At 34.2% G+C, this 20,044-nt stretch overlaps 3 protein-coding genes, 1 long non-coding RNA gene and 1 pseudogene across 7 annotated transcripts in view; 4 read left to right on the top strand and 1 right to left on the bottom strand.

Moving 5' to 3' along the window:
* LOC144834548 (uncharacterized) overlaps positions 1 to 3,895 on the top strand; it is a 61,538-nt gene extending 57,643 nt beyond the window's left edge. Inside the window, exon 2 of the long non-coding RNA XR_013610984.1 lies at positions 3,289 to 3,895. This is a non-coding gene — a long non-coding RNA (uncharacterized LOC144834548). The remainder of the gene's footprint in view (positions 1 to 3,288) is intronic.
* Positions 222 to 3,895, top strand: LOC144834538 (uncharacterized protein KIAA2013 homolog). Of its 3 annotated transcripts, none has more exons than XM_078689377.1 (2): positions 222 to 354; positions 825 to 3,895. In XM_078689377.1, the coding sequence occupies exon 2, from the start codon at positions 875 to 877 to the stop codon at positions 2,711 to 2,713; it is 1,839 nt and encodes a 612-aa protein (XP_078545503.1). In that variant the 5' UTR covers positions 222 to 354; positions 825 to 874; the 3' UTR covers positions 2,714 to 3,895. The 3 variants fall into 3 exon arrangements, 2 of the variants coding, with proteins under 2 accessions (XP_078545503.1, XP_078545504.1); XM_078689378.1 differs by having other exon boundaries at positions 288 to 359; XR_013610983.1 differs by lacking the exon at positions 222 to 354 and having other exon boundaries at positions 812 to 3,569; positions 3,604 to 3,895.
* Positions 3,896 to 3,966: 71 nt separating this feature from the next.
* LOC144834542 (uncharacterized) lies at positions 3,967 to 5,946 on the bottom strand. 2 transcript variants are annotated; one of them, XM_078689385.1, is made up of 3 exons: positions 4,936 to 5,946; positions 4,393 to 4,602; positions 3,967 to 4,078 (listed from the first exon to the last, which is right to left on the bottom strand). In XM_078689385.1, the coding sequence occupies exons 1-3, from the start codon at positions 5,857 to 5,859 to the stop codon at positions 4,007 to 4,009; spliced, it is 1,206 nt and encodes a 401-aa protein (XP_078545511.1). In that variant the 5' UTR covers positions 5,860 to 5,946; the 3' UTR covers positions 3,967 to 4,006. The 2 variants fall into 2 exon arrangements, with proteins under 2 accessions (XP_078545511.1, XP_078545512.1); XM_078689386.1 differs by having other exon boundaries at positions 5,020 to 5,946.
* Positions 5,947 to 6,478: 532 nt separating this feature from the next.
* LOC144834523 (uncharacterized) lies at positions 6,479 to 19,133 on the top strand. Its single transcript, XM_078689359.1, has 16 exons — positions 6,479 to 6,783; positions 9,968 to 10,199; positions 10,829 to 10,893; positions 11,109 to 11,228; positions 12,055 to 12,171; positions 12,634 to 12,744; positions 12,878 to 12,988; positions 13,302 to 13,412; positions 13,900 to 14,022; positions 14,271 to 14,378; positions 14,631 to 14,741; positions 14,993 to 15,103; positions 15,689 to 15,811; positions 16,046 to 16,153; positions 17,111 to 17,227; positions 17,646 to 19,133. The coding sequence occupies exons 1-16, from the start codon at positions 6,582 to 6,584 to the stop codon at positions 17,789 to 17,791; spliced, it is 2,016 nt and encodes a 671-aa protein (XP_078545485.1). The 5' UTR covers positions 6,479 to 6,581; the 3' UTR covers positions 17,792 to 19,133.
* A 43-nt stretch (positions 19,134 to 19,176) lies between these two features.
* LOC144836319 (5S ribosomal RNA) lies at positions 19,177 to 19,295 on the top strand (annotated as a pseudogene).
* The last annotated feature ends 749 nt before the right edge of the window (positions 19,296 to 20,044 follow it).

The raw sequence follows: 20,044 nt of genomic DNA, 5'->3' as shown, positions 1-20,044 counted from the left end.
TATTGCATCTTTATCCCTAGTAGTGCTACCCCATAGTCTCTCTGAAAATAAAGTTTGGGGAAAAAAGCTTATTTTATGCTTATAAATGCATATCAAAGCCGATAATTGTAAGTGTGCCGAATCGTCTCAGGGCCGAATCGTCCCGGGCCGAATAGTCCCGGGCCGAATAGTCCCGGGCCGAATAGTCCCGGGCCGAATCGTCCCGGGCCGAATCGTCTCAGGGCCGAATCGTCCCGTTACCGATTTTTTAATATTTATAATTTTTAATAAAAACAAACACACGTTTGAAGTCATAAAATGCTCATTATTAACCATGTGTATTAAAGGATTTGGCATAGCTATATACTTTATAACGTAATGTAATGATTTTGAACGTTTTTACGAATGCGTTTACTCTAGAGGTTAGGCTATTAACCCGGACCAGCCTACTACTAGGCCTAGGCTAGCTAGGGGTCTAGTAGGCTATAGGTTATACTACTAGCTAGGCCGGTAGATCCGACTATATAAGACTAGGCTTTGGGCCCACAGCTAGCACAGGTCCTACCTGTACCTAGTCGAATTACGACCTAGTCTAGAGGCGCGCTACCATGCTGTGCAGGATCCCGCTATAGATTGCCTCTCACTCAGCTGGTCCAAGCAAGGCCCAGGCAGGGCCAAGTTATTATAATCTACATTACATAACTTTATTATTAATTAACTTTATTTGGACACTGTCGTACTGACTGAGAGACCTTCGTAAATATTGTTAATTTTTCTGGTTATGGGCCTAGACCTATATAAAAATAAAAAAATGTTTACCAATTAATATTTATATTATTTTTTAGTCTCTGCAACCAGGAACACAAATAATTTGAGTGGCAGCAGTTGTATAAACATGTATGCCGTGACCCGAATCAAGAATAGTATACCGGCTGGTAGGGGGCGCCGAGTTTGCCTAGCGTCATTCTTCATCATCTTACTTCTGATGTACTGCGTTCCATATGTTTACGAATACAGTTCCATGTGGAATTCTAGTGCAAAGAGCTGTCTAACATCAAAGATCTCTGCCATCCTAAGTGGGAGCCAAGAACATGATGCCTCCGTGCTCGACGCTCCAAAATCATCTGAACGAAAACTCTTGCCGTTTATAGGAAATGGTAACATAGGGGTTTCAATAAACTACTTCAATCCAGGAGGAATTGTTCTCAGACATAATCCACCTTGGGCCTTTGAGATTCCGTATTATCCGATTCTTAATACCGAAGTAGAAGGATTAACGTCTCAAAGCGCTACTGTGTTGCATTCAAAAAGTGGCCTCGTTCACCACTTACAGTGTTATTCAATCGGTAAAGACTGCGTATCTGTACGGCACACCTCATTCGCACATCGTACTCGCAAATCTGTTATCATGCAGCAGATATCAATCGAAAATCAAACACCAAAACCAGTCACTCTTCGATTGCATAGCTTGGATATAAGCCGCTGGAAAGATGCAAAAGCTTCTGTAGAATCAGTGAATGTAAACGGTGAGACTATTCATTATACACTTATATTAGGAAAATTTGCCACTCACACAGTGCGCGACTTTACCACTGATCATTATGTTCATGTAGCCATTGGAATTTCAACTATCTCGTCAAGTCTTGATGTCCAGCCTCATGACTCGCATACCATCGAAGTCTTAACTGTGGTTCAGTACACGGAACCAATACTTAAGCATGAGGTCACTGAGGTTGATCTGTCAGATTTGGTTGATAAGGTTCGCATGGACATGTTGACTCTCAAAAAGATGAGCTTTAGTGAAACGGCAAAAGAGCATACAGACGCGTGGAAGGATATCTGGAAAGGTGAATTTGTACAAGAACAACCGTTAGTTGATAATGACGATGACATTCACTCACAAGAATTAATCAATACAATTATTTACTATATTCTCTCGTCCGTGGAAGCTCCTTTGTATCAGGTTGAAACGTCCGATTTAGAAAGAGCTAAACTTCTACAAACTCTTGATATGCCTGGAAGCTGTTACAACGGCCAGCCAACTCTTTTCATGGATCCTCTTTGGGAATCTGTCAACAAACAAGAGCAGTTATCAGATCTTGTATCTCATTGGCTTCACACACTCTACAAAAGTGGTTGCCAAAGTTTGCTGACAGTTGGCGCAGATGGTGTGATGCAAGCCATGCTATTGAGTTTCTTAGGAGCTCAGTTCACCAAAGAAGACCTGTCTTTTCATGCAGATCCTCACCAGATCAGAGGATCACTCTTAATTAGGAACCTAAAGTATGGTAGTAATGACATTGATATTAAGATAAACAGAGACACAGAGACAATTGAAATAAAAGCAAATGGTTTTATCAAAGACAATTATAAACTATTTGCTTGTGAAACAGGGTGTAAAAACGACCCTATTGTTGTCGGTCACAAAAAAGAATTGCCGTTAAAATGGACTGAACCAATGACTGCGTTTCTGTATATATCGCATGAAGCTGATCACCTAGCATTTCTTCGCAAAAAAGTGATTCATTACCGTTACCTCCATCATACGATGGATGAAGCACCGTTAATAGTTGGTCATGATAAAGGAATCCATGTACCGGTCATATTCTGGGTGTTTCTTGGTATACTCATTGCAATATTTCATCTCTTTTTAATCCGGCTAATCTACAATGAATATTGCTCCAATGTTTTTCAAGAAAGATTTAGAAAAAAGAAAACTTCTTCATCAATTTGAACATTTTTGTAAATATTATTATTATTATTGCACTTAAATTTCTTCAACATGGTGGTTTCTTAACTACAGTTTACAGTATTAGCTTTTATATTTCAACTGAATGTTGTCAACGGAATAACTAAGTGTTGGGTTGAGGTATAATGTAGTATTGTCATTTTAATATTAAATATGGTATTTATAATATACCAATTGAATAATAATTATTATATTTATTTTTTTTGATTAAGATACAAAATTAAAGTAGAGTACTCGACTCAATGGTGCAAATATGAATTTATCATTTTCGAATAATAAAATATTTATGTTGTTATTATGAACTATGAACAAAATTATATAAAATATAGATATTTATTGATCTATTAATTTAGTAAATTATTTTTTATTCATAAAGCTTTGAATCCAATTAATCATATTGATCATAGCTATTTTACATTGTCAATTCTCTCCTAAAGCTCTGTCTACACTATCAAACTTTGTGACAAAAAAATATCATATATCACCACCATATTTGGGCATAGCACCACCATATTTGGGCAAACAAGTTTGATAGTGTAGACAGAGCTTTATACAAAGAGATTTTGTTTATATGATCAGAATACTTTTATATACAAAATAATGTAATTGATTTGTGTTATAATAGCACAATGATACATTCTCACAGATGTCTTTATCTTCATTCATAAATTAATTATTTTCCAGTCTTATCACTGGGTGGTGTGGAGTTTCTCTTTGCCTATGAATTTATATAAAATATTTGAATTGACAATTTGATATGGAAGCCAATAATTTTACAGACATTTTTAGCAATTTTTTGTTTATTTTTTTGCTTAAATTTTCTTTCTCCGAATCTTTACATGTTTTTTAAAATTGTTATCAAACAAAATGTAGAGTCTATTTTCATGGTTTTGTGCAATATATTTGTTTTTCTTGAAAAATTTGCCAAACTGGACGCAAGTAGTAAACGTTTGTACTATAGAGGGCGATGTATCACTCGCGCGTGCGTAAAAACGACGGTTTTGTGCCCAAAAGAAAAACACGAATTGGTCAATGCAGGATCTCTAGTGGTATAAGCTGTCTTGACGTCTAGTAAACAAATATCGAAATATATTGTACATCAAGTATTTTCATTGATTAAAATGTTATGTTGTGCCTATAATTATAATAAATCAAATGATTCATTTATTGAAATGTTTAATTTATTTGGTTCCAGTGTATATGAACAATTTTGACAGAAGTACAGAGAACGGCATATGTTTAGGAAAAGTTGTTTTATTACTTTTTAAATGGGGTTTTCTACATATCAGTTGAAGATGACGACCTCGTTTTTTTAGGTTGAAATAGCTGAGGACTTGACGATGGCAGCAACTAAAAAACAAAACATTTGTGAATTCATTTAGACACTGATCCATTCAACTTAAAAACCGACGTGCACATGAGTTTATAGTTCGATTAACCAAGTATATAGGATTATAACAAATGAGATATTTCTAATTAATAGAAAGTTTTTGTTAGTGCACTACTTAAAGCCTTGTCTACACATCAAACTTTGTAACAAAAAAATGTGATGTGCCTATATGGACATGGTGATGTCATATACCATATTTGGGCACATCAAACTTTTTTTGTCAAACTAGTTTGATAGTGTAGACAGAGCATTACAGTTGTCCTGCTCTGAGTACCTGCATTGTGATTCGTCGATTCTCTTCATCAGTAACTAACGGTGAGCCAGGGCGGCTTCTCACCTCTGGTGACGGGTTACCCTGATTGTACGACTGAAGTTGTGCCTTTGCCTGACTCTGTTCCTCGACGACGATAGCTTCTGCTGACTGAAGTCTTTGTTGTTGAATTGTCATCAGTGGATGATTACCACTTATTAGTCGTGCATTATTCTGGATGCAAATAAGTATAGCAGTATGTAGTGTAGTAGAGTATAGCAATGGGTTTATCATTTTACCATTTTCAACCATGATGAAATTACACTAGGCCTAGGCCTACTCTAATCTAATTTCACTCTTTCCTGGCCTATCCATGTTTAAATTATTTCTATTTCATTTAAAACCTAATTATGGTAATCAGAAAAAAGACAATTACTGAAAAAAAATATATTAACAAAGTTCTGTAAACAAATTTTAAAACACAAAGCTGCGGAAGCTTTATAAAGATATCGTTGAGATCAATTCCCCAAATGTGTATTATTTAGTTGATTCAACTACGTCGAGTACCTTTATAACGTTGTTATGGTCATCGTTATCAGTTTGATTACCATGATTTCTAATAGAAGGATTGATGGCATTGGTAGCACACACATCAGATCGCATATTCTCATCTACGGTTGGCAAAGAACATGCAAGACGCTCTATGAAGTCTTCAGACGATTGGTGTACTGTCTGTGGAATATTTTCCCGCCTTCTTAATACCTCCTCTCCACTATGACGTCGATGAGTGTGTTGTCTAGGCCTACAAGACCTAATAATTTTGTCATCTATTGATATTCTAGAGCAATCACAACCAGTCTCACTATTACTACTATCTGTACTAAATATCTGCATTTCTTGAGAGTTTGGAAAATTTTCGCTAACAAATACTTCATCAGTTTGACTATGAGAATTCTCTACGTCACGTGATGATTGACAACCAATATTTCTAGAATTCAATCTACTCATTCCAGCTACAATATCGTCTAATGATTCATGAGTGTAAAAAGAGGTCGGGCTTAAATTAACTCCCTGTCTTGCTAAGCTACCAAAGTTAAGAACTTGTTGAAACTCTTCAATCTGTATATCTTGCTTTGCTTCTGGTGACGCTGACCAATAAACCTGGTCTTCTGTAAAGATTTTCTGATTTATCATTACAGCTTCAACCAGAGCCGAGCATCGTGCTGAGGCATCTTTTGCTATGGCTGCCACTACTTCAGCCTTTAGTAATGCATTTCTCGCCAAAGACATTGCTGCCTTTGCTTCTTCGTGAATCTGTTTAGATTTTCTAAGAACTTTATTTACTCGTTTGGCACATTCGACGCTTTCTGAAGTAAGATCGGCCAGTAGAACATGCGACGATTTTGTCTTTCCCATTCCTACAGAATCATATTCACCATCAACGAATGCATTTGGATAAAACGACCATGGATCAAAATTCTCTCTGTCCATTTTTAAAACTATTATTGCTACCTTTTAATGTTAAGCTGTAACGCTCGTTGAAAACGCTAAAGGCACCGTCATACCTTGACAATTACGCAAGCTTTTATGATTTTGTGTATCATGTGCATTGCGTTTATTTTGAACGGCTCTAGTCTAGTTCTTTTAGAACGAGTGTGACATATCGGTACGCGCGCAGTGTTTGCTTGCGCAAGAACCATGATGGATACTATATTTTATAAGATATTTTTATCTGGAATAAAAGGCTCACTGTAACTATGCCTTACGGGTAAACGAATTTATTTCAATTTTATTTAGTCAGTCCGAAAGACATTTAACGACTCACTTTTACATACGGTATACAAACGGGGTGAACAATATATAAACATCATTTACACGATTACAAATACAGTCCTATTCAGTACTACTTTCCGCTCTAAGATTATTCAGTCTAGTAACGTAGACAATCTTGCGGTACTAATGTTTGGCAAAGGAGAGTAAATTAACGAATTGTTGACTAAATTCGATCCGGTGATTTGTTATTTAAATATATACCCATTGTATAGTAGACGAACCCAGTTGCCCGAAGACGAATCTTTTGTTATTAGTTATTGACAATCTTAACAATGAAAAAAAGGTGTACTCGTTATGACTAAACATTCTACATAGTCTGGCAAATACCGAACTCACTATCCTACTAGTATAGTCAGTGGAATTTATAGAAAGAACACAACATGTTACCGTCAATTTCTAGTACATATGTCGGATATTTAATCGTGATAATTCAACTTGTTTCATTAATTGCTGGATACCAAACTGGAGCACCACAAGAGGCCTGTACGACACGGACGCCCAATCATGGGATCGGTGTCTCAGCACAGACCAGTTTCCCACCGTTTGTTCTGTCAACATCAGATGCTTCACCATATGTAAAAGGTAAACCAGTTACGTCATTGTAACGTTACAAACTGTATATATTACATAAAGTAAAATCTATTTATCGATCATACATAAAATAAACGTTCGTATATACCGTAACACAGTTCATTATAAATGGGCATGAATAATAGTATATACTGTAAGTTTTACAAGCAATAACAATTGTCCTATTATTGTATTATTTATAACAGTTATGAGAATATGAATCCTCAATATAATTATTGTTCATGCATAGAGATATTATAGTGAACTATAATATCTCTATGGTTCATGCCATACCACGTTGAAAATTATCATAGGTCTACAATTAATAATTATATTAGAAGTCATAATGACCAAATCAATTTTCACTTGGATCATAGTTGTTTTAATTGAATGAATGATGTAGTTAAATGTATTGATATGTCAAGCACTTGGTCCGATGAATTAAAGTACAGTAGAACCCTTGTTAGGGGACACATTCGGGACCAACAAAGTAAACTGTAGTAAGTTAATAGTGTCCCTTTGGTTGTACTGCTTTAACAATTGTTTCATACGTAATACTTAGTATTCTTAACTGAATAGGAATGTGTCAAAGCACGGAGAAATAAGTTAGAATAATAACTTTTTCTCCATGCTATACAACTGATGAAATATTAGTATTTTCCATATATATATATATATTAGACATTGCATTATTATGAATCCATATTTGAATCAGTTTTAATGTTATTCCACCTGAAGTACTGTCAGTAGCCATTACCATTACATATATACAAATGAAAAGGAGTATCTACCAAGTAACCCATAGTTTGTGTACAGTACCTTGTTGTACAAAGTATGGAGGTGTAAAAATATGTGGGCGCAATGTCATTCAAATTTCGTAATAAGTATATACAATGAGTATTATTTGCTTGTACCTTAAAATGAAAAAAATATATATAACAGTATAATAAAATAGTTGGTTTTAAACTGTGGTATGCCTGACTTGAAAGTGTGTTCGGTTGAAGAGAACAGAACAATGTCACGACCGTATCTAGCCATTTGGAAAATCCTTTTTCTTTTGTATGCTTTCACAGTGGATTTCATTTTGCATAGAATGATAAGTTGAAGTTTTTCATTGTTATTTATATTATGAGTCAAGTGCTATATACAGCATACTGTATCTCCTATTTTTATTTTAAAAAAATAATTTATACATACTGGACTAGACTCAGCACATATAGTGTACAAGCATGGGCCTATAAATGTATAAGTCCATGGTAGGTACAAGCCTACATGTCCAAAATAGGTTCCTTAAATGTGCCACTATTTCTTACAGAACCTGTGTAAATGTTGGACTACAATCCCCACGTTCATTTTATTACAAATATTTGTTTAGAATACGCGAATGAAATACAGTACCAACAATAATAACTATGAACTGTAAATACCTGACTTACTAGATTCTTCTTGAAAACGGAAAATAATACAATACTATAAACGTTATTTTTCCTTTGTCGGTAAATATTTTCGGGTTTTATTTCATTTTCATTTCATTTATTTATTTGACCAACAAACCATAAGATAAAATATACAGGGATAAATTGGACAGGGACTGCTAAAGTAATTAAGATTACTGTAACTAGAAGAGTTAACAGTCCCTGGTCTTAACTAATATACATTTATAATTTATAAACAAATGTATTAATCTGTGAATATACAAAAAAAAAGAACAATTATTATTATTATCCTTATTTTTTTGTTTTGAAAAACAAAATACATTGAATTGAATGTCCAGTATATCCACCGTCTTGCTGCAAACCACTGTACCATTCAACAAGTAATAATTTAAAATCTTAATGGAGGAAATAAATATTTGTGCAACCAAAAAGTATTCCATATTCTTGCTTTAACGATGATGTCGCAGCCCCAAAACTCTGGAACACTCTACCCCTCGAAATACGCTCATCAAAATCTGTTATCACATTTAAAACTAAACTCAAAACTCATCTCTTCAGAGAAGCATAATCACACGCTACTACTTGCACAGATCTTGGAAACACAGCGCTTTGAAACCTTTGTCTCTTGCGCTTTATAAATGTTATTTATTATTATTATTATTATTAAACTGCCGTAACTTCCTTCTTCCACGGACACACCATTTATTTAGGCTATGACAAGGTTTTTTACAAACAAATTTCCATGCCAACAAAGGATCGGCATGCAATGAACCATTCTATTCAATTCACAACCAACAAAGAGAAACACAAAACATCCACTAACAGGTTGAGATAAAACAAAACAAATATTACAATAACATAAAACGACGTTCACTCTCGATTTTAGATCTAAAAACGGATAAATATTACAAAATAATCAATATCGTAAATATCCAAAGTATTAAAATTGTGTTATACTCTCTGAGAAATAAACTTTTGTAACATCTACTCGCCAAAAAAGTACATAAATAATTAGATTCCCTTGAGCGAGTAGGCCAGACCAAGAGTAAAGCTCTGCTACACTATCGAACTTTATGCGACAAAAAATGTGATGTGTCCATATATTGACATTATATGTCATATCACTACCATATTTAAGCATATCTCTCCCATATATAGGCACATCACACTTTTGTTGTCAAACTAGTTTGATAGTGTAGGTAGAGCTTAAACGTTTGAATTTAAACAAAGAAATCAAGTCACAACCATACGTACATTTATAAAGAAACACCATATCAAAACTAAGTCTGTGCTTTATAATTCTAAATGAACATTATAATTAGGACACGTTTTAGCTAAAAATAATAAAAATCTATTTTGGATTCTGTCTATACAACTTGGAGATATCGAATTCACAATAACTGAACAATATGTGGACGAACCATTGTTTTATAAATACACACCAGAGTATACCCGTCACTAATGAATCTCAGTTCCTCCATATCATCCTACTAGCTTTAGGAACATCATACTTAACATGTTAACAACAATTTAATTTACTGTATATATAAATACCAAAATCTTTATGAACAGATCCTGCATATTATTTAAATTATAACGGAACAAAGTTGGCTTTTCCTTAAGGGTACTAGACATAAAATTGCATTTGTGTTTTTACCACAACAATATAGGCCTCACTGATTCGTCATAGAATACAATGCCTACAAGTCATACATGTAGTAAAAGCTGTATAATCTTTACGATTGTTTTTGTTCTTTCAGTCACCATTGACTCTTCAACATATTCAGACATAAAAGGGTTTCTTATACAAGGAAGACAGGGCAGTGTGAACGGCGGCATTGTTGGGACATGGCTTGCAGCAACTAACAGTCAACTTCTTGAATGTACCAACTCTTATGATTCAATAACACATATTAACAATGCCGATAAAACTTTACCTTTAGAATTTTTATGGAACCCCGGCAGTACAAACACGGGCAATATTATCTTTGTGTAAATATTTGTTTTTATTGATTTTAATTAACAACATATTTATCTAGGATTAAACAATCAGGTAAAAGAAAAACATGTTTTACATTGTGGTCATGTCTTAAATACAAAATAAATTGGAGGAAACAAAGTTTTAGTTTTGCTACTTACTTATCACCATGGTGAGACCATGAAGAAAATGATGAGACCGGATACACCGACTAAATACATTTTCTAGTTAGGGGCCGAGGCCTACATACGCTTGTAGTGAAAGTATAGGGACTATTATATTTTGTTTCGCTTTTCTCATGAATCAGATATTCATCGGATAAAAACATGACCTTAAAATTCACATTGAACGAAATAAAAGGTTTAAACACTTTCAATAATTAGTACTAATATTATTGTCAACCGTTATTCCAGACTATTAAAGAAAGCAAAAATAATATAATACATCTCAAAACTATGCGCTCAAGCCATGATTGGTTGTAATTACTATGACGAAATCATGAATATTCATACAATGGATAAATTCGAATTGTATAATTGATCATTTATTTCATATTATTACTTTGTATTACGTTTTTTAAATTAGGCGGGGTAAAGTATTGCGAATAATGTTTATAATAATATATAATTACTTTTTCATATAGTGCAACCATTGTACTTAATCAAGCAACGTTTTGGGTTGACGTCACCAGTAGTACTACTACTAGCAGTAAGTATGTTCAATATTAATATATGCATCGTAATTCAATGAATTAAATGTTGATTTGATTGATAGATGGATATTACCATTACATTTGGTAAATACTGTATATAATGAGTACCAAAATATCTTGGGGATGTGGGGTGGGCAGTGTTTGTTTTCCATTGTGATTTGAAAAATAGGAATCATGATGATTACAAAAATACTAAAATGTTTCTCTGCAGATCCATGTTCTCCTAATCCATGCCAAAATGCGGCCACTTGTCTGCAATCGCAATCAAACGCATACATTTGTCAATGTCAAAGTGGATTCTCAGGAACAAATTGTGAAATAGGTACAACAGGTAAGTACTTTTATCGATTACCAGAACACTTAACAGTAAGTATCACAGACATGATTCAAGAACTGGAACACTTTGATAAGGTACTAAACTTTAATAACAAGGGTCTATATAAAACAAACAATCTGTACAATGTTATAGACCATTATACAGTTTGAACGCCATCTGGTAAATGATACCTCACCCCCAGTCTTGAAAACCTCTCCTCCAAAATGATCACAATAAACAGTACGGATATGATTTTATGGGGAACCATAATAATAAAACCCAGTTCTTACACATGAATGCATACTTGTGTAAAGCATTTTAAGGAAGATGTCATCATTATAGATGCCACTCCCTTAACATTAATTCTAACTACATAGAGAAATCCTGTATAGGTGATAATGGTTGTTAATATTATAGAACTGAAATTTATGTAATACCGTATTTATTTTAATAAACGCCCCGTTTATTCGAGGGAGGCGTTTATCTTTTTTTGGTGAAATATGGTACATATCATGTATATTCAAATAAATACCCACTAGATAAAAAAACAAATTGATTTAAAAAAATGATAAATACGTTAAAATCGTATGAAAGTGCTTGGTAATTGTAGAATATGGCAGTCAATGAATTCTACTACAAATCTATTCCAAATGATGTTTTATTTGGGCGGGGGAGGGTATTCAAAGCGGAGCATTTATATTCGAATAAATACGGTATAATTGGATTTACAGCATGTGTACCGGTTTAGTTTATAAAACATTGAAGCATAATTGATGACGCAATCAGAATCATCTTCTCATTTGTTACTTACTCTTTATACTTTTCTTATTTCGTTTTACAGTGAATCCATGTAATCCAGACCCGTGTCAAAATCAAGGAACATGTTTTCAGAGCGCTAGCTCCAGTGCTTATTCATGTGTCTGTGTAGCTGGGTATGACGGAACAAATTGTGAAATAGGTACTGTAATAATTATCATAATCACTATATAATCTGCTCATGAAATCAGAAAATATTTTATAGTAACACTTTGTAACAGGTTTATATTAACCCACCGTATAGTACATTCCTAGTTCCAGTTCAGCACTGCCAGCAGTCAACGATATTTTCGCCAAACTACTATCTTGACTTTTTCAAACGCTGATAGTAAAACCCGTTTTACCCGAATCAAACATCCTCTACTGTAGGCTAAATGATTTTTTTTTGCGCATCAACAGAAAAAAACATTTAAATACGCATGCACATAAGTAGCGCTTTCATTTCCCACGAATAAATTCTCCTTGTGTGTTGAAATGTGGCTTAATAATACAGTCTCTATAGTATGTGTGTCTGTTGGCGGTCTCTGTCACTGGTATTATATATCTAACGCATTATATTATGGTGGTGGCGCTTTTACTAATATAACCATTTTGTTAACTCTAGATATCAATGAATGTTCCAGTAACCCATGTGCAAATGGTATTTGTACAAATAACATAAACTTTTTCACTTGTACCTGTTTTTCGGGATATTTCGGCACACGTTGTGAAAATGGTAGGCATGTAGTTATTTGTTTAAACTAACACCATCAAACTTGAATGCACGTTTAAAGAAGATACATATATGCCTACTATTGGAAATCACTTGCATTGTATATTGTTTTAACCATTAACTTTGCTAACTTTAGATATCAATGAATGTTCAAGTAACCCGTGCGTGAATGGTGTTTGTACAAATAACATAAACAGCTTTACTTGTGCCTGTTCTCCTGGATATTCCGGTACACGTTGTGACAACGGTAGGCTTACATACTCAATTAATTGATCAAACCAGATTGCCTTGATCAAACTAATATAAGAGGGGGGTTCTAAAACAATAGTGAAGGTTCTTTTGCCGCAGAGACACTACAAACTAGTTTGACCAAAATATGTGTCATGTATGGTAGTAGGCCTAAAATGACATCATCATGTCCATTATTATGGCCACATATTTTGTTTTGGAGTTGTTCACGTATATCGTCTAGTCCGCTTTACAGCTGTACCTGTGCAAGTGGATATATTGGAAGCACTTGTCAGACACCAATATAAACAGTTATCTTGTTAACTCTATAGATATTAATGAATGTTCAAGTAACCCATGCGTGAATGGTGTTTGTACAAATAACATAAACAGCTTTACTTGTGCCTGTTCTCCTGGATATTCCGGTACACGTTGTGACAACGGTAGGCTTACATACTCAATTAATTGATCAAACCAGATTGCCTTGATCAAACTAATATAAGAGGGGGGTTCTAAAACAATAGTGAAGGTTCTTTTGCCGCAGAGACAAGTCAGGAACTTCTGTTCTTTCCTGATTTCATCCATTAAAAGCTTTGTCTACACTATCAAACTAGTTTGACCAAAAAATATGTGTCATGTATGGTAGTAGGCCTAATATGACATCATCATGTCCATTATTATGGCCACATATTTTGTTTTGTCACATAAAGTTAGACAGAAAGTTTGAGAAGAATCTGCACATTCACTCTCAAAATATTATTTCTAAGTGTATTTTAATGATCCGTCTGTCTGGAAAACTTAACAATCAACCAATGACTTTACATAATTCCAAATAAAAATATTAAATGGCACTCAATTCAATGTGTATTTGCATCCAAACCTGAAGAACTACGCACATTTTTAAAATGTTTTCATTATTATTATCTCCAGATGCTTGCAATCCGAATCCGTGTCAAAATTCTGGGAGTTGTTCACGTATATCGTCTAGTCCGCTTTACAGCTGTACCTGTGCCAGTGGATATATTGGAAGCACTTGTCAGACACCAGTATCTGGTAAATAGTCAAAAGAGTCCCGCCGTACCGATAAATAGGATCATTTAAGCGTATTAATTGAGCAGTAAAAATATGTATATGTTTAGGAAGAGGAAAACCTGAAAACAACTGAAACCGAAAGTATATTGAAGCAACCTCCATGTTCGAATTTCGATGCAGACAACTTTATAAAAAAATAAATGTTCCTAATACCAACATTAGCCTATATAACATCCACATGAATATTTATTGTTTAAAATCTCTTTTAGGGCCATGTAGCAGTACGCCTTGTCTTAATGGTGGAGCATGTATAGAAACGTCTAGTGGTTACAATTGTGAATGTGTACCTGGTTACGATGGAAGCCGCTGTGAAACTGGTAAATTCAAACGTGCCTCGCGCGTTCAAATCTTGATATAATAATTTCATACGTCATGTTGTGTTTTCACGGATAACAGGTTTCATATAAATTAATGTTCAAGTAACCCGTGTTTGTTGTTGTTTGTGTTTCTGTTGGCGGTGTCTGCCGCTGATATTATATCCAATAACATACATAATTATCTATTCGCCTTATACGGCTCTGGTGGTGGTGTATTTACTAATATAAACAGTTATCTTGTTAACTCTATAGATATTAATGAATGTTCAAGTAACCCATGTGTGAATGGTGTTTGTACAAATATTATAAACAGCTTTAATTGTACATGTTCTTCTGGATTTTCCGGCACACGTTGTGACAATGGTAGGCATGTATATACCTTATTTCAGACAGAATGTGCACATTCAGGCTCATGGAGGAACAATATATTATTTATTATTATATACCCCACGAAAAAAATCGCCTAGTGTGGAAAACTTGCCTAATAATACAGTTTTACGGACGTACCGTGTTTCTGTTCATGGGATATAATATTCACTTACATGTTATGTATGTATTCGACTCTGGTGGTGGTGTATTTACTAATATAATCAGTGGTCTTGTTAACTCTCTAGATATCGATGAATGTTCAAGTAACCCATGTGTTAATGGTGTTTGTACAAATAATATAAACAGCTTTAATTGTACATGTTCTTCTGGATATTCCGGCACACGTTGTGACAATGGTAGGCATACGAAATCATTTCGTCATACTTATATAACAGCTGGATTTACAAAACAAGAGTAAATGTCCACACAGAAACCTGTTCAAACATTTTCGATAAATATGGCATATAACATTGTGCCTATAGTTTACTTGTAAGGAAGTGTATTGAACAAGCGAATACTTACGTAGTGCGAGGCTTTATATGCCAACAACTATTTCTGCTATTTTAATCTTCTGCCTAAACCAAGTTACACCTGCCAACACTCGCTCTCACATATAACCTATCTGTATATGTATATTTTAACATTGATGATTCTGTCTGGAAAAAAAATAAATGGATGTTATAACAAACAATTAAATATTCTTCACCCACCCACATAAAGAGGTTAAAATGAGCTCTAATCTCAACATATCTAGGCATTTTGTTGTATAATGGAAATACTGATGTTTAGTACTGTTTTTAAACAAGAGCTTCTACTACGCTGTAGACATCATGGACTGAATTTATACTCTTACAATATTCAAAATGGCACTCAATTCCAATTTTTATTTTGTAGTTAAACTGAGTTGGCAATTATACGCAGATGTTTCTTTTTATTTCTAGATGCTTGTAGTCCGAATCCATGTCAAAATTCTGGGAATTGTACACGTACATCGGTTAGTCCACTGTATACCTGTGTCTGTACCGACGGATATACCGGAGACACTTGTCAGACACCACCATCTGGTAAATAGTATTCAAAAGAAACAAATTGACATTTTACATATTGTTTATAACATTGTTGTTTAATTGTTAGTAAAGTCGTTTGTTTCAAATTTCATTTGTGCAGTTTACATAACGGTACACGAAAATATGTAGGCCTATAATAATAATTATGCCGTAATGGGGAAGCCGAAACTCAGAAATCACAAACGGTTGACTTTAGGTATACCAACAGTACCATCAATGATTTTTTTTTAGGAGAATGCGTCCCTTCTTGTAGCAATCGTGGGGTATGTACAGCAGTGTCCAATGGGTATACGTGCCAGTGTCAGGCTGGATATTTCGGAGAAACTTGTTCCTCCACAGGTAAGATTAATACTATCAATAAAAAATATTCCATAGTACGTTTTGCATTTCTCTTAATTAATAATTTAAAGATGTATTGTCCCTTGCAACACAAAAAAATGAAGGTCAAAATATTCTAAATTTAAATTGGCCATATCAAAGTAAAATTAAAGTTATTCACTTTAAGTCGAAAATTCGAGTCAAAAACAACAATTTTACGTAATTAAAAGATAAATTAATTTTATTACATTTCATCTGGAAAATCGTCGCGAGCGAAAGTAAACAAAGATTTCAAACCACGAGTATACATTATGCATGATGCTAATTAGGATTGTTTACAACTCTTCACGGTTGAGAAGGTGTTTTCACACAGATCGCGAGGAAGTTTTATGAGTATGCATACAGAGTAGCCAAATAAGCGCGTTGCATTATGAGATATGTTTCGATCGAAAACTTTGACTGGAAGTCAAAGTTATTTTTTTAACCAAAAAACGTCTGTATTTCAGCTAAATGATTTGTTTTTCGACTAATTTTTGGTGAAAGTTAATAACTATTATGATATTTCAAAATGACCCACTTTTTTTCGAAATCTTTTATTTTTTATTTTTTTGGAATTTGACAAAGGGACAATACATCTTTAATTTTCAATTAAAATTATACTCTTTTTTAATACAATGATTCGAGTCAATTTTTCAAAGAATAAGACAGTACATTTTTCTTCAAACTTGTAACTTAAGCTTGGTTCCCACTAGCGACGCAACGTAACGCAATCTACGCAACGTAAGAAAATGCCCTTCTAATAATTGTGTTTGCCCCCGCCTGCGTGAAATCAAACCTGCGATGTTTGCTGCACTATTGCGTCGTCGGTTCCCACGTCAGTACGTCGTTGCGTTCTAGTGGGAACCACGCTTTATTTTGTATAACATAGCGTTTACTTTCGTTTCCATTTTTGTTTTCTATGTTGTTTTTAAACCTTAGATCTGTGTGTCGACACGCCTTGTAAAAACAGTGGTATGTGCATATCGTTAGAGAATTCATTCATCTGCAATTGCGTCAATGGATACACCGGTAACAATTGTTCGAATACAGCAGAGAGTAAGTATACGTTTACACGTACGAGTAAAAAACTATATTTCCATTACATTGACATTCGGGTGGATACGTTTTAAATAATTAAGCATTCGATAAAATTACGTCAGAGTAATATGACCAAATTAAACTAGCCCCCTGATACAAAGTTGCTTCATATATCATCGTTTTCATTAACATTAATACGTTTTCAGACGCTTTAGGCCTAGCCTCTTATTGGCAGACAGTTTATAATAGATGACTGTTCTAGCATTGTAAATAAACTAAATGTATTTACACTGTTTGTCTATATTGATGATATGACATTTCATCTGTGACACCATTTGTCGCGAACAATTAGGAATAATAATTTATAATGTTGCCATTGAAACATAGTTATACCGACAAGAAGGTTTTATTGATATTTTTTGTTATTCTATTTCAGGCCTGACGGATGATGAAGATGAACCAGTTATAGAATGGTACTGGGTTGCCCTCCTTGCTGTGTTTGGATTTTTTATTTTTGTTTCGTTTATCTTTTGCTACTGCGAATGTTACAAATCAGAACCAGAACACATTGCCTACTATTAGCACAACTATATATATTATTAGAGGTCTGCGATACTGTGTAAAAGGTTTATATTGGAATTGTCCGCCGTGTTGATCTTTAAAATCTGTAATGCTTGTGCACCACGGGCCCCGCATTTCTCTGGTTTTTGCTAATGATTTAGTCTAATACGTCCAATAGAATTAATTTCCATACATAACAGTAGTAAATGGAGAAAAAGGGTGGTTTATATTAGTTAGTATTTTACCGAGTATAATATTGTTATTTAACAATTTCAATGCATTCTAAAAGCGATATCAGACGCATGAATGAGCCCCAATTATAATCTAAGTCACATGATATTATCACAATGCTAGAACAGAAATAATATATGTATATTTTCTTCCATTATATTATGAGTAGCCAGAGTATCACCATAAGCCTTATTTTTTTAAGATCGACATTTCTGTAGATTCTGTAAAATAAACGGACACATGTAGACCATGGACCTCTAATTTATAGGTCCATATTTAGACTAATTTAACCAAATTACAATTATTTTAAATGTTACACCATCATGTGATACTCATGTGAGGCTGTAGCAATTTGTCAACATTTTAAAGTTGTTTTCCATTACAATAATTAGGCCTAATTGAAATAGGCCTACAGCATATTAATTTTTTTTAATGATACACAGTAAAACAATTGATATATAATATAAATGATGTAATGTATGATAACCTTTTTATACTTTAGAATATGTAATTGTAGATATTAAAAAATAGAATTATTTTTTACATAATATAAAACAAAAAAAGCTTAATACACGTTTTCAGTAACAATGGACCTATGATAATACGAATACCGTCATTGTTTAAACTATGCAAGCTACACCCGATTCTGCACCTGTCACTAGATACATCCTAACCGACCATCGCAAGTCATCTAGAAACGAGTCTGCGTCTATTAGGTACTTTTTATCCCTTAATTTAATAAATTATATTTTGGGTCAAACTGTCCATGGTACAAACTCTACACTCAAAACACCACGCTATCTAATTTTGTAATTGCTGCCATTTGTAGGCCTAATTGTTATTTAATTTCTGTAAATAATCGAATAATAATAGTTTCAAAGTCGAAGAGACACCGAAACTCCTCGCCGCTGTCCTATGTGCCGCAGACGATTAAGCGCCTGTCCTCGACACATTATGCGACGTTTTCAATCACTTACGGTATAGTTCTTTCGTTTGTTTGCGTTTATTCTTATTCCTCAATTAAATCACGTAAATGTTTATGTATTGAAAATTGTTTATGTATACCTATACTGATAATCTGTTTTTAGGTCGATTATTTTTTTGTCTTTTTAAATAAATAGATATCATAATAGATTTGTATGTATTTTATTTTGCTGTTCGAATAAACTAATGGTTTATACGGCTTTACCACGTTGAAATACCGGTTCTCGTCAGATCACCGAAGTTAAGCGAACGTTGGGCCTGGTTAGAGCTTGGATGGGAGACCATCTGGGAATACCGGGTGCTGTATATGAAGCTGGGGTCCCGTTAGGCATTTGAAATCAGCATTGCTGACTCTTATGGCAGCCCCTGCATCTAGTATCTGCCTTTCCTCTGGTGAAGGTGGGCACTGGACGAGAGAAGCCCTTGATCAATGTTAGGACCAATCAAGGTGCTTTAAACAGTCCTGGCTTTGTTTGTATCAAACCTGTTAGTGGCGGTAATTATCGCTGTTGGTTTCGATTGAATAAAATAAAATAAAAAAATAATAGACCGGCATATGTATTCAAAATAGGCCTACCTTGTCAAAATGCGAATATTAAATGCAATAAAATGAGATCAATCATTCAACATCTCCACAAAGAGAGTCCCATATAGATCCAGTGACAGATCATGTACAAAATATTTTGGTCTTTTTTTAAACAGAAGGCTTTTACACAGACCCCTGAGTTCATATTTGGGAAGTGCAAACAAATTACAGAAAGAATAAGTTGACCTCCGTATGTCATATGAATACGCATATATAGCAGTACAATATCAAACTAGTTCGAAAAAAAAAAGTGTGACGTGCCCAAATACGGTAGTGATATGACGTCATCATGTCCATATACGGGCACATAACATTTGTTTGTCACATAGGCCTAAAGTTTGATAGATGAGGTAACGAAACGGATCTACATACTAAACACGCGTGTGTAGTACTTTCTGTAAAGCTTGGTTCCTACTAGGACGCAACGTAAGGACGTAAACGTAACGCAAGCGTGTTGACCAATGACAAGCGAC

This window comes from Antedon bifida, chromosome 2 (genome assembly GCF_963402885.1).
Source record: "Antedon bifida chromosome 2, ecAntBifi1.1, whole genome shotgun sequence".
Classification (NCBI taxonomy): Eukaryota; Metazoa; Echinodermata; class Crinoidea; order Comatulida; family Antedonidae; genus Antedon; species Antedon bifida.
The sequence above is the reverse complement of the archived record's forward strand: the minus strand, read 5'-3'. Positions and strand labels throughout refer to the sequence as shown.